The 14,344-nt window shown below is 35.4% G+C and overlaps 3 protein-coding genes across 3 annotated transcripts; 2 read left to right on the top strand and 1 right to left on the bottom strand.

The window, feature by feature from the left end:
- Nucleotides 1-2,067: 2,067 nt before the first annotated feature.
- On the top strand, nt 2,068-2,775 carry LOC130970635 (40S ribosomal protein S16). Its single transcript, XM_057896772.1, has one exon. The coding sequence runs from the start codon at nt 2,128-2,130 to the stop codon at nt 2,563-2,565; it is 438 nt and encodes a 145-aa protein (XP_057752755.1). The 5' UTR covers nt 2,068-2,127; the 3' UTR covers nt 2,566-2,775.
- A 2,247-nt stretch (nt 2,776-5,022) lies between these two features.
- LOC130968592 (mitochondrial import receptor subunit TOM40-1-like) lies at nt 5,023-9,554 on the top strand. The gene is made up of 11 exons (XM_057893942.1): nt 5,023-5,321; nt 5,408-5,489; nt 5,590-5,692; nt 5,786-5,881; nt 6,173-6,223; nt 6,414-6,479; nt 6,933-7,034; nt 7,532-7,600; nt 7,689-7,772; nt 8,915-9,010; nt 9,159-9,554. The coding sequence occupies exons 1-11, from the start codon at nt 5,219-5,221 to the stop codon at nt 9,213-9,215; spliced, it is 909 nt and encodes a 302-aa protein (XP_057749925.1). The 5' UTR covers nt 5,023-5,218; the 3' UTR covers nt 9,216-9,554.
- A 1,804-nt stretch (nt 9,555-11,358) lies between these two features.
- On the bottom strand, nt 11,359-13,561 carry LOC130968593 (uncharacterized). The gene is made up of 4 exons (XM_057893943.1): nt 13,336-13,561; nt 12,622-12,888; nt 12,082-12,282; nt 11,359-11,999 (listed from the first exon to the last, which is right to left on the bottom strand). Exons 1-4 carry the CDS (start codon nt 13,336-13,338, stop codon nt 11,736-11,738), a joined length of 735 nt encoding a protein of 244 aa, XP_057749926.1. The 5' UTR covers nt 13,339-13,561; the 3' UTR covers nt 11,359-11,735.
- Between the last annotated feature and the right edge of the window lie 783 nt (nt 13,562-14,344).

Here is a 14,344-nt window from a genome sequence, read left to right as displayed (position 1 = left end):
TCATACATAAAGAAAAAATGAGGGGCCGCCTCATTTTCTCTCCCAAAACAGACCCGGTCTTCAGAACCTGGGATTATTAGTTCATATTTTGGCTCGTCCTCCTCCGAAGTACAGAGCCGGTGATGAGTACGAAGATGAGTGATAAACTCAGCATCGACCAGGGGTTCCTCCCCAAGAACCGTGTCATCAACCCACAAAGAAAGAACATCTATGGAAGCCATTTTTTATACAAAGAAAAGTGGCAGAAACCTACAAAAAGAAAAAGAAAAAGAAAAATAAAAAAACACGGCCCCTAAAGAGAAGAGATATGAATCTGAGGTCTATGGGTCAACCTATCTACTCGCTAAACAAAACATGCAAACATGACATGGAGAAAGTAAAACTAACCTTTATCCGAAAATGAAGGTTGGAGAAGAACAGAAGTCTTCGAACGCAAGAATGCAGCACGAACAAGATAAGGAGAAGTTTGAAAGATTGCAGAAACGGAAAATAGAGAGAGAGGGAAAGTATTTATAAATAGGCTAAGGGGCATAATGGTAAAAACGAGGCAGTCATTAATGAGATTGCACTGTTACCAAAGCCCTCAATCCCTAAACGCTTCCTCAACGGACACGACGCTTGAATTGACGTAACTGTCAGAAACAAAAGGTCGCGAAAATCACGTCGGTTCCAAAACCCGTGAAAGTCGGCTACGAACCTGAGTTGAATACTTGAACCCAAGCCTTAAAAGGATCTTGGGCTCAAGTAGGGGCACTGTTCATACCCTGGCCCAACGATAAGGGCCCAGGTCCAATTAAAAGGCCTAATCCAATAGATTAAGCCTTACTAAACGCCGGTCTTCACATAAGAAGTCGGTGTTAGTCCCGACCTGCTCTAAAGAAGTCGGACATGAGATTAGCTGGCAGATAAACACTCATTCAAATGAGTAACCGCCCCTAAAATCTCTCTAACCGCTTCCTAAAGCCATATCTTAACCTCCCCAAGATAATGGGACGGTTAATATCCTAAAGATACGGCACTACACCAGCGGTGGTTATTGGCTCACCACTACAAATACACTGACACCCCTCAGGTATCTCTAAGTCCAATACTCTCTAGACCTGCTCACACTCTTGCTAACTTAGGCATCGGAGTGTCTTTGCAGGTACCACCCCCCATTCACACGCGAGCACAAGTTGGACGGAGCCTCCCGAGTTACGGACCTACCCAGAATTCTCCTCCATCACACACTTGGGCCGCTAAACGCCGTTCGTCGTATTAATCTCCGGTTACCTACCGTAACACTTAGGTAACTCTGTTCTACCTTTACTAAAGATATCAATGCACAAGAAGATAAAATTGACAGAAACAAAAAAAAAAGATATATCAAAAAAGAGGAAGAAAAAGCACAATGACGATAAAAATGATAGAGAAAAAACAAAAAAAAAGGATAATTTTATCATTTCAAATCTTATTTGTTGATCTTTTCTTAATATAATATCTATATAGTTCTTCTTAATAATTTTGATATGGATTTAACTAACATATGTCCCAAAAGTACATGATAAGCTTATTATTAATAAAAAAAATTTATTAAAAATATAAAAAATTAAAATTTTTAATGCATTTATTTTGTTTTTATTAAATAAAAATATTTTAAATCTTTTAATAATGATAAATTTATCATATACCCTAAAATATATGTTAGTTAAACTCTTTTCATATAATTGGTCTTCTGTTTTTTTTTTTTTTTTTTGGACATGGGGTCTTTTGTTAATTAAAGTCTCATAATGGTCAATGACACCAATTTTCCCATTAATTATTGTATATTAGTATCGTTATTTTAGCCCAGTCCGGTGAAAGAAATATGGCATTAGTTTAACAAAGCCCGGCCCGTATAGCCACGACACAGTGGTGTAATAAGGATGGTCCATGGGCTTAGGTCCCTTTACCTTACCAAAAAAAATAAATAAATATGGAGGGTCCAAATGGTCATTCCACCAACTCAAAAAACCCTAATACATCAAGACCCAAAAAAAAAAAAAAACCCTAATTCATCGACACAATATATAAGCAGCCACAAGCTCATTCCAAACCCTAATCCCTCGGAAGAATAAGCAGGAGAAAGAGGAAGCCAGCAAGACGAAAATGGCGCAGCAACCACTGGAGCAAGTGCAGTGCTTCGGCCGCAAGAAGACTGCGGTGGCCGTCACATACTGCAAGAGAGGACGCGGCCTCATCAAGATCAACGGTTGCCCAATCGAGCTTGTGGAGCCGGAGATCCTGCGGTTCAAGGCGTTCGAGCCAATCCTGCTGCTCGGAAGGCACCGATTCGCCGGCGTTGACATGCGCATCCGCGTGAAGGGAGGAGGACACACTTCTCAGATCTACGCCATAAGGCAGAGCATAGCGAAGGCTCTTGTTGCGTTCTACCAGAAGTATGTGGACGAGCAGAGTAAGAAGGAGATCAAGGACATTCTTGTCAGGTACGACCGAACCCTCCTCGTCGCCGATCCAAGGCGCTGCGAGCCCAAGAAGTTCGGTGGTCGCGGTGCTCGTGCTAGGTTCCAGAAGTCCTACCGTTAAGGGAATTTCTCTCTTTTTATTTCATCTTTCAGTTTTGGAAACGTCTTTTTTACCTTTAATGTTATGTTAAAAACTCTTGAGCTTGAATTTTAGTTCTGTGATTTTGCTTGCTGCGTTGAGACGCTATATTTCGGTTTTAATTGAACTTAGTTATTTAGCCCTTTGAATACAGGTATAACATTATTTCTCCGGGTTCGGATTTTATTTGTTTTTCTAGCTGCTGCTGCGTAATTATTTGTTGTTGTTCGTGCTTTTGTTAATGTTTGTTTATTCTGTTTCCTTGTGGCGAATATCGCATAATTGAGGTTTCCATTTGTTGAGATATATTATATGGTTGATGGAGCCGAATGGAATCATGGTGTGGTTCATTGTTTTCATTGCGTAGGGTATGTATGTCTCGGTTGTTTGCTTGAGTTTCTGTAATTTTTTTTCTTATTTTATTTGTGTTGTTGAACTTTGCAATCAAATCAAAATACTCAGCATATCAGCCTCTGGAACGGAATATAGCTTAATAGGATCATCACATTGCCAAATATTAATCATCATTCATTCCTCTTACCTCTTTGAAGGCTCTCTATGCTTGTCTTTTTTGAATTCTTGTATTGGTTTCATTTCGTCTTAATCTGACTCTGAATAAACATGGCATGATTTTGTTCCTTATTGGCTGCATCTAATTTATAAAATAAACTTCTTTTTTAATTTATATTTCCGACATTATTGGGTGGACTTGTGTTTCTTGTATACGAAAATGTGTGCTGCTTTGCCATCTTTTTAATTTTCTTTGAGCAGTAAATTACGATTAAATCATACCGCAATCACTCAAATAATAAACCATGCCAAAGTATTAAATCATCCGAGCTTCATTGTCCATGGATCCAATGGCCTATGGCCCTAATAGCCGCGTATTGTGTTACCAAAATATTAAATCATCGTTGATTCCCTGTCTCTCTCCTTGTGTCTATTATGTGGGATGCTATTGTCCTATAAGCGATGAATCTACTGTTTAATAATTAAAATCCTTTCATTAGAATACTATGTGTCCAGTTTATAAGTATTTCAATCACACTTAAAAGTAATAATAGATCATAAAGTTACTTGAGTAGTAAGTCAGTTCAAATGTAGTAAATTGTTTCATTGTGCTATCTTTTTAAATTTTTTGTAATCTGATTCGATTAATTCTAGAAAAAATCAATGTATTTGGAGTTATTTTTTAATACAAGTAGTATTTGAATAAAGTTGATTAAACTTAGGCCGAAGTAAATAAATTATTTGTTTTAATTATAGATTCGAGAATCGATTAAAGGACACACAAGTGCTTTCGGCTTCAAATTCTGCCCAAGTTTTTCAAGTGTTAATTGTGATATGATTAATTTCTTTGGCACCTTGCTACCAGTCATACCTTTCCCTCTAATTTTGGAGAACAAGAGAAGTAAGTTGGAGTTTGGCTTCGGACTTGGGTTCTAATGAGAGCATCATAAAAGCATTCTTTAAGAATTTACAATGATTAGTTTATATGGAAGGAATAAAATTATGAAAGTTTGAAAATGAATGTAAGTGCCTTCTTTGTCAATCATAAATTATAAATCATTTTACTCCATAATATTAGCAAGGCAAATAATAAAATTACATTCAATTTCTGTTGTACATTAAATATCTATATACATCACAAACAGTTACGGAATTACCAAATCAAATATTTATATAAAATAATCTTAAAATATGAAATATAAAATATATCTTAATTTTTTTTTTATAAACGTGGTTTTATTTATTAAACTAATGCAAAGAGTAAAGTGGCAATTAGATCTTTGAAGATGTTGATTTTGGACTAATTAATTTTTTAAAAAAAATATTAGTTAGGTCCTTTAAGATAGTAATCGTGGATATGTGGACATGTATGTTTTTCTGTCAATGAATAGTACGAATGCAACGAAATGATTCATGTTTCGTTATTTATAGTGGTGTATGTCTCATTGTCACATATTTATGAATATGAAAACAATTTAGTTTTGGACAGTGAAATATTTATTATTTTTTGAATTTTCATATACTTTTTATCAACTGCTCTTTATTTATCATAAATCTCATCAAAACAATTAATGTTTCATTCCAAAAATTATTATTTATATTACTATCTTTCATAGATAGACGCATCAGAGTAATTAACAGTGTATAAATATTATTGCTAAATTTTAGCTTATAAATTAATAAAAAAACATCATGAATCCACCATTTACTATCTTAAAAAATTAAATTAATATTTTTTTGGAACTAATTAATCCAAAATCGAGATCGTCACTTTGACTCTAATGCAAATGTGCCTTTAGAAAAAAAAAAGGGGGGGGGGGAACCTACTGCAAGAAACCCGGGCCGCAGCATTGTAAAATGGATCCGGTTCGGGTTGGAAATGTAGGCGCAATGGGTTGGGTCCAGTCCAGGTATAGAGAGAGAGAAAGAAAGTGTGAGAGAGAGAGTGAGGAGAAGCGGGCAGCTTACGAAACAGAAGCTTAGGGTTTTAGCAGGCAGCCGTCGAAGCCTTCCGGGGTTTTAGAAAGAGAATAGAAAGAATCACTCATTTCATTTGTGATACAGATTCTCTTTCACACCTCACACCTCACACCTCACACCTCACTCTCACTCTGCACCAACAATAATGGCTCAGGCGCCTCCCACCGACACCAAGCTCGATGAGAAGGTCGACTACTTCAACCTCCCATGTCCTATTCCCTTCGAAGAGCTCCACCGTGAAGCTATCAGTCTGTTCTCTCTCTCTCTCTCTCTCCCCCTTCCAGATTCTTCATCTTGCATCTCACTCTTCATTCATCCTGCTTTCTCTTTTCAGTTTCTTTGAAGCCAGAGCTTTTCGAGGGTATGCGTTTTGATTTCACCAAGATGCTCAACCAGAAATTCTCCCTCAATCACAGGTACCTCTTCATATCTTTTAGCTGGCTTCAAATTAAATTATGCAAAAATATTTATCTAATTTGTTTATTTGGTTGTTGGTTGGAATCTGATTGCGACCAGCGTTTCGATGGGGCCTACTGAGATCCCTTCTCAGTCAACGGAGACTATTAAGATCCCTACCGCTAACTATGAGTTTGGTGCAACCTTCATTGATCATCCCAAGGTGCTTTTCCCCCCCCTCTGATTTTGCTTAGTTTCGTTTCGTTGTTGTAAGTTCCAACTCTCATTGACGATGATATTATTGTGCTTGCTTTAGTTGATGCTGTTGGGGAGAATATTGACTGATGGAAGGCTCAATGCAAGAGTCAAGTACGAGGTCTCTGAAAATCTCACTCTTAAAGCCAATGCTCAGGTAGTTATGCTCCTTTTCTATTATAAGGGAATGCCACAATTTTTCTGCTGTTTATGAACCTTTGATATTCTGCTACACCTTATATTTACAAGAATTTAGTGCTGTTTTGTTTTGTTGAGTACAGATTCAGCTTTAGCTTGATAACGTGCAAGAGTTGTTGAATGACCATTATGTTCATTTTTATTCATCCAATATTTGATCTATGACAACCCCCTTCCCATTCTCATGTTTCTTATTGCTAATTCTCCTTTTGGCTAACCATAACCTACTGTTTCTTGTTTGCTTCTCCAGCTTACGAATGAGCCACACATGTCTCAAGGGATGGTCAACTTTGATTACAAGGTCAATTGCTTTAACCTTCCTAGATCATTTTCCCCCTTTTTTTGACATATATTGTATTAGTGTGACTTAATGGGAGTTTTATATACTAACCACAAGAACTGCCTTCAAGCCCCTCTCTCGCTCTCTCTCTCTCTCTCTCTCTCGCTCTCTCTCGTCTCTTTTGTTTATATGATTAACTGTAATTTTACAGGGAAAAGACTATAGGTCACAGTTTCAACTTGGGAATGGTGCCTTACTCGGAGCAAGTTATATTCAGGTAAAGGTTCAGCGTGCAGTATGCAAGACTTCCATACCTTTTTTTAAGCACAAATTCTAGTGACAATCCGTACGGGATGATAAAACTAGACAGTTGTATTAGTTTTTAAGCGGTCTATAATGTCTAATTATATATTGGTTGTGCTGCAATTTTTTTTCTTTCTCCAAAAAAAATATGATCCTTTCTTTAACCAAGGTTCTTAGGGTTTAGCTATTTTTAATTTCATTAGGTTGTTATTATGCTCACGATTCTTTTCCAATGAAATTTTGAAGATCATTAGCATTTTTTATCTATTTATTTATTTATTTATATTTTAGATAAATTTAGACTACTTTGGTCAATTTTTGCCCTGCTGTTACCATGTCTTGATGCATAATTGTTACCTTGTCTCTGTAGAGATAATTAAAGGATGTATGTGAATTAATACTGAAGTATTTACTTTATTTTGTCCAGAGCGTGACTCGTAACTTATCATTGGGCGCGGAGGTATTTTGGGCTGGACAGCATCGTAAGTCTGGTGTTGGTTATGCTGCTCGCTATAACACTGACAAATGGGTAGGGTCACTAAAGAATTTCCACTGCTTACATTTGCTCAAGGATTGTGGCTATTGATTATACTCCTTATTTTAAATGCTTTGTATTTTTTAGAATCTTTGATCTGCTGCTATTACGCTATTTCATATGCCAAATTCTAGGCTTGTCTTTTTCTAGTCTTTTGAGTACATGTGGTATGGATGAGCTGTATATGAGATGCTTCTGAACCGTGCAAGTTCATTGGTCAAAGCAATGACGTTCTTTGATCCTCTCCTAGACACATTTTCTGATTTTCATATCTTGTTTTGCATTGAGATACACATCCATGGATCGCATATATTCTGTGCTACTTGTAATCCTCTTGGAAGCATTAAAATTATAGTTTCAGTCATACTATGCATTATAATAAGTTCTATAGTAACACTTCATTATATTGTCATTTCTTTCATGATTTAACTGGCTTATCGTAAAAACTAAGTAAAACATTTAGCTGGATCAATTTATTCATCTACATCCAGGTTGCTACAGCACAAGTTGCTAGCACTGGAATGGTTCTTGCAAGCTATGTTCAGAAAGTATCTGAGAAGGTGAGTCAATTATGAGCTTATGAACTACATTTATATTGATTTTCAATTGAAACATTTTTTTATTTCTCATTTTAAATGTATCTTTCAGGTTTCTTTAGCGACTGAGTTACTGTGCAACTACTTGTCACGAGATGTCACGGCTAGCTTTGGATATGATTACATACTAAGACAGGTAATATTTTATCTTCCATGAATTAAGTCAGATGTCGGATTTAATACAGAAATTAATGTGACTGTTAGTAAAATTAGCAGGATCATAGGAATAAACTTAAACTTGTAGCCTATCTTTTGTGCATCACATCTTGATGCACTTTAAAGTTTCCCTGTTCTTTGTATGTGCAACTCAGTTCACATCAATAATAACATCATATCAACATTCAAACTTAAGTATACATATAGATTGTATGAATTATTGTATATTTTAATCTATGCGCAAGTCATTCTTCAAAGTGCATAACGGTTGCTTGGCCAACACTACCACTAGAACATGCCATTAGTTGGCAGTGCAATTTGTTTGCACCTCCATATAATCTGGACCTGTGAAATAGTTGTTCCCTGAAGTTTTAATTGGTAATAAGAGTGGGGTCTACGTGTTTGTGGTTTCTACTTTAGTGTGAAAAATGGAACAATAGTTACACTTGTAACATATTTAGTTTTTACTCAGATTTTTGTACCCTAAATTTTTTTTTTTTTGGGTAAGAATCTACAATCTTAAAACTTTATTGTCTAAGAATCTTTAATAGGTGAGATGTACAACTTAAAGATATAAGAGGAAGGGATCCTCCTTATGAACACAATATCCAATAGGAGAGCAAAAGAAAAAAAAAATCAACCATGGAAAGCTTTCCCTTGTTAATTTTAATGAACCCCATATTTTTTTTAGCTTTCTGCGAGTTGTAATGGGGATTTAGTTCTCAATTTTACATTCCAACAGAAGAAAATGGATATTAAATTTAATTATGAGAACATACAGAAATGTAACTAACCCTGATTGGCTGATTCCATTGAACTGGAAAAACAGATGAATAAATTAAATTATTGGGAAGAAAGAAAGGAAAAACTGTATATTCAGTTATTCGGATCATTAAGTTTAATATTACGTATTCATGATATTGATAGGTCCTTTCACTAAGTGGATTGTGTAGTTCAGTGAATTCATTATTTGGCTGTAAAGCCATTTTGAAGTTCTGCTTTTTGTGATCCTGAAGCCCATTATTCTGCCGATCCTTATTGGATAATAATGTTAAATTGTAATGATAATGTCCTGTTTATGAGTGATCTCATGTATTTCCCAAATCTTGTTATGCATCATAGTGCCGCCTAAGGGGAAAGATTGATTCCAATGGTTGTTGCGCTGCGTTTTTGGAGGAGCGATTAAACATGGGCCTGAATTTTATACTTTCTGCAGAGGTCAGAGGACTTAAACTTCTATTCCGTATTATTGTTAGGATTGAGGATTATGTGTAGAACGCATGAAAATCAACTTCTGTAAAATCTCTTTGATAATTTGTCAGATTTTGCTTTGCCTTGACATGGGTTTCATATTTCTTCATTGCAGCTTGACCACAAGAAAAAAGATTACAAATTCGGGTTTGGTTTGACCGTTGGAGAGTAGATTAGCATGAGTAGACTTGTGTTTCCATTGCATCTAGTTTAGCAAGCTCTCTTGCTTCCTTTTCCTTTATTTCTAGAAAAGAACAAAATCAAAGGAGGAAAGATCATTTGTGCCGGGAAAAATACATTATTATAATTCACAAGTTACTGCAGAGATTTTAGTAGTCGCCAATTTATTTGGAACTTGTGCCTAAAAAGAGGAACTTCGATTTATTTGGACTCTTGCCCTGTTTTCCCTTGAGGGGGATGTAGAGTGATATCTGATTAATGCATATTATGAGATTCATTTCCAATAATGATTGTGGTGCTTGTTTTACACGCATCCAATTTTGTTTTTTGAGGACCTAATGTGACTGCTGCAAGATGAATGCCTGTGTTACTGGTAAAGTGGTAAAATGAGGAGTTAATCATTCTTAAATTAAATTAGTGAGACACATTTCATGGAAGTTATAAAATCAATGGTAGTTAACTCTTCACTTTACTACTTTATTAACTTATTCACTTTAGAGGACCTAAATTCATGGTCATGTTATAGGCCAAGTTACTACGTAAATTTGTGATAAATTTTAGTGAGAAAGATATTGAGGCATAAAAGTAAGTTGCTTCATGTAAAATCAGGAGAATAATCTCCCTATTCATTGTGGATAAGTTACACTTGCTGACATCCACCTCTTGTTGGCCAACAGGATTTGTATATTTTATCATAAATTCGTTGACATACCAAACTTACATGTAGAAACCTTGGTTATTCAGTTTTTAATTTGAACAAGTAATTTCACATAAATAATTTCTTACTTGTCAAGTTTATCTGTGTTATAACAATTTTATATTTCTTTGCCCCCTTGGCTAAATGACTTTGTAGTGCTGTGCTACTAATATTAGTGTCTACTTTGTGGGTTCTAAATATATAATATTATAAGAAAAGATTTCTTGAATAAAGATCGGCTTGCCAACACCTTATTTCGTATAAAGTTGCACCAAACAATATAGTATTCAATAATTCATTTCTATTAAGGCTTTATGTGGCTTATTAATGTGTCGATAAGGATAAGTACTGTCATTTTTTCTTCTGTTTTTTGTTGTAAACTTGTAATTTTCTTTACATCATTTTGTGGTGCAGAACCTAGAGGGAGATAAGGGTTCTCAAAAGGCTCGCTACTTGGAACTTGGAAGGTCATTTCCGACAAAGTTTCAACTCTGTTCAACGACAAGATATTCTGGGAAACTGAAGCTAATGCCATCTATCCCCACAAAGCGTGCAGAAAAAGTTGGCTACACATTTCTAATCAAATTTAACTCCGTCAAAATACCGAAACTTTGTACTGACTTTTCCAACGTAGTGTTAACCAGACATTTTTTGAATAATAGCAGATAGAATATAATAAAATCAAAGGGCACCTAACAAAAACAAAATGAGTGAGCCTTTTGAATATTTCAAATGCCACACCGATCTTTTGGTTTTAATTTATCTGCATCCACACAGTTAGAACTTAGAAGAAGTATCATAACATAATTAAATAATTGAAAGCAACAGCAGTGTATACTAATCCAGTTGTCCTGAAGCAGTCAAGCAAAGCACGTTAACGCAACAGAAGTGCGATAAAAGTCGGTGGTGCCGCGAGGAAGTTAATTATTTTGACCATGCATCATGCATGTGCTTCCACAGGCACAAGATTTGGCCCCCCTTTAACTTCTTTTGTACAGAAAAAGTCTAAAAAGGGCTGCGTTTTTAATGCATGCCACATTTAATGTCTACTATAGTACTCACAAATCACTTGGAGGAAAACCTTCATTGTTCAAAATTTGTGGCTTTATAATTGATTGTGGGGACACTAAATCTTTGCCATCTTATTCACTTAACAACCTTATATAAGCTTTCATGTCCTTTCTGCCTGCCATGTTGTGAGGGAAACATGGGCACAAGTTGTTGCCTGTACTGTGAAGGGTCTCATACCCCATTATAAAATTATTATTCATTCTTCACAATTGAAACATCATCCCATCAATTATCTGTCAGAGGCCGGGAATCCTACAGAGAAAAAGCATAGCAAGAGCTATTCCTTGCAGAATGCATAATTTTGCCTAGTGCACATGGGACACAAAGTGCAGAAGATAATTGATGTTAAAACTATGCTGACTGCAAATCAAAGAAATCAAATTTTACATTACTATAGTGAGTCTTTCTTTTTGTTAAAGAGTCATTCAATCATAAGAGATGCTAAGTTTAAACCATAAAGAACTGAAAAGGATGGAATGGAGAGTAACCCCTTTGCACCCTTTGAAGTCTTTGGATTACTATTGTTGTTCCCTTATGCTGTACAAGCTCAGCTGGTTACTTTTCTCAGTGCAACTAAACCTCAAACTCCCAGCTTATACTTGAATCCCAATATGGGGTATAGTGGGGTTGAGATTCCCTCAAATGTTCAAGAAATCTTAAATCTTATTCTCCAAAAATGGAAAACAAAAAAATATAATCGGAGAATGGAAGGAATTGATTAGAGTAGTGATATGACTTCAAATCTTAGGACATGAAAACAAAAATAGGCCTTTGAGGGGTTGTTTTCCTTGGGCGCTTTCTGTAGTTAACAACTTCAACCCATCCATATGGCTCAGCTTCAGATAAAGATGACTCTGGTTCTGAATTCTGGTTATCTAAAGTAAAATCACTACCTTCTGGTTTTGGAGTGTTGATGAACCTACTACTTTGACTAGCAGATTCTACCGAACTCCTCTGTGAACATTGATTGTGATCTTGGTTTTGAGCTTCCAAGGGAACCACTGAGACCTAACATTTACACATGAAACAAAATTAAAAACAATGCACATAAGTAGCATGTATACAATTGAATCGGACCATGGCTTGTTACCTTGCATGTAATAGAGCAGAAGCGATTCCGCTCATCTTGTAAGTGTTTCCCACATTCTTCGCATGTACCACCCGGCTTTGTTCTTGATGAAAAGTTGTATTCTTTAAATTTAGAATCAGGGCTTAGATCAGAAGTTTTAGGTTTATTAGTTGAAGGCCGGGGTTTTAGATGCACAATCCTTTCATTGTTGGATATGTAAGTCTGTCAGTGCCAAGAAAATCATGTCACCATTATAGGAAGGAAAAAAAAGGATTCATGTTCAGAGCATACTATTATTAATTGGTCAGTTAGGTTTAGTGAATTAGATACTTCAACAATGTCCAACAAATCAACAACTACTTAAATCCAAATGAAGCATAAACATGGTTTATTTCAGCTATGATAGCACCAGCAAATTAAGTAGGGCATCACCAATCAGATCAAAATAAATCAAGCATCTCATAGCATCAATTAGTATGGAATATGGATATCAAGAAATTCAATTGATTTAGGTCAATTGGCAAATAAATCAATACAATATTGTGAGAAAGAAGAGAAAACCTGAATTTTTGAGCAGTCAAAGTATTTCTGCAGCTCGGAATGGCGGAAGACATCTTGATAGGAATATTTGTATATCTGAAACCTTCTGTGAAGGGAATGAGCTTCCTTACAGTTCTTACACATTCTAACTGCACAGTCTACACAGAAAAAATTCTTTTCCTTAGAACGAAGATCAGGATGATCATCACAGTGGCCATTGCTATTCATAAGAACTTTAATCCAATCTCTATTCCTTTCCCTTTCCCTTTGTGAATGATTATTCCCCACCTGCAAAATTCAGTCATTCGATGTAAAAGGAGTTCAAGAACCCTTCAATGGCAGATGCAGGAAACCAAATAACAGATTTCACCAATCTCTGATCAAAGTATCAAACTTTACACATCAAAATACCAGCAGATTATTCTTCAAGAAAATCTAAACATGCTACTTCCTAAGATTTAAGATACAAGATACAAGAATAAACCAACCTAACCCATATATTCAATTTGGAAATTCGATCCACACTTAAAACTGGCATCTTTACTGGGTAACAACTTAACAAGTGATTTTATAAAGATTAATCCAAATGATCATCAACAATAAGCTCATGCTAGATAAGGTATGAAGTGATCATGGAATTGCAATCAAAATACAAGGAATGAAAGATAAAAATCCAAACTTTTTGAACACCCATTAAAAATTAAGCTGAAAAAGAAGTGAGGAACGAAGAAATACCATTTTTTGGAATGAGATTTGGTTGGAGAGTAGCAGAGGCGGCTTGAAGGGAAGTAAAGAGAAAAAAACAGAGACCTCTGTCTGTGAGAATGTGAAACGATTGAAATAGAAATAGGGAGAAAAGAAATGGAAAAAATAAAATAAAAACTAAAAAGGGCTTTTTTTTTTCTAGTTTTACATTTTGATGATTTGAAAAAGAAAAAGAAGGGTAAATAATAATTAATGCAATTATCAAGGAAATATTTATTTTCATGAAAAATGAAAAGAGACCAACCAAATCGTTTCTTTTGCTGCAGAGTGCAGAGTAGAGGTGTCGTACGATAGGCGGGAATGGGAATGCGGTGAGAACCGTTGGATCGGATAGTGATCGGAGGGTGGTGGTTGGTTGAGATTGAATGCAGAATGGGACCCACACGTGTGAGAAAATAATGCAAAACCCCAAAAGGCGCTAGCTGCCTCCCACCCATTTCCCGCCAATTTAACCGAAATTCTCGGAATCATTTAATTTATATTATTTTAATCTTTTTTAATTACATTAAATCATATAAATAAATAGATTAATTGGATATACTATTTTGGTTTAGAATATGGAAAGCAATTATGTGCTGCCCCAATTCCAAATGACAACTTACTATTATTGCTTCCTTTTGTTTTAAACTTTAAAACTTAATAGTGGCTTCTAGGGCATGCGGCTACAAATCTATAATTAAGTTGTTTTTTTCTTTTTAAAAACAAAACGGTACTATACTAAACGTTGAATATTGATAAATTTATGTGTTAAATTTTAGAGGAAAACGTTATGAATTGATATATTTAGTTAAAAATTGAAAATTAGGTTAATGTTGATTTAAGAGTGAATACCCCATTCGGCACTGACAATTATTTCGAAAGGACAACGAAGTTCCTAAGAAAAAAAAAACACCCAATCCGGCTTTTGATATTTTTTTTAGACTAATTAGTTTCTGTGCCAAAAAAAACAACCTGAATTTTTTTTTTTGTATAGGGATCT

The sequence above is a fragment of the Arachis stenosperma genome, chromosome 3 (assembly GCF_014773155.1).
Source record: "Arachis stenosperma cultivar V10309 chromosome 3, arast.V10309.gnm1.PFL2, whole genome shotgun sequence".
NCBI lineage: Eukaryota > Viridiplantae > Streptophyta > Magnoliopsida > Fabales > Fabaceae > Arachis > Arachis stenosperma.
The sequence above is the reverse complement of the archived record's forward strand: the minus strand, read 5'-3'. Positions and strand labels throughout refer to the sequence as shown.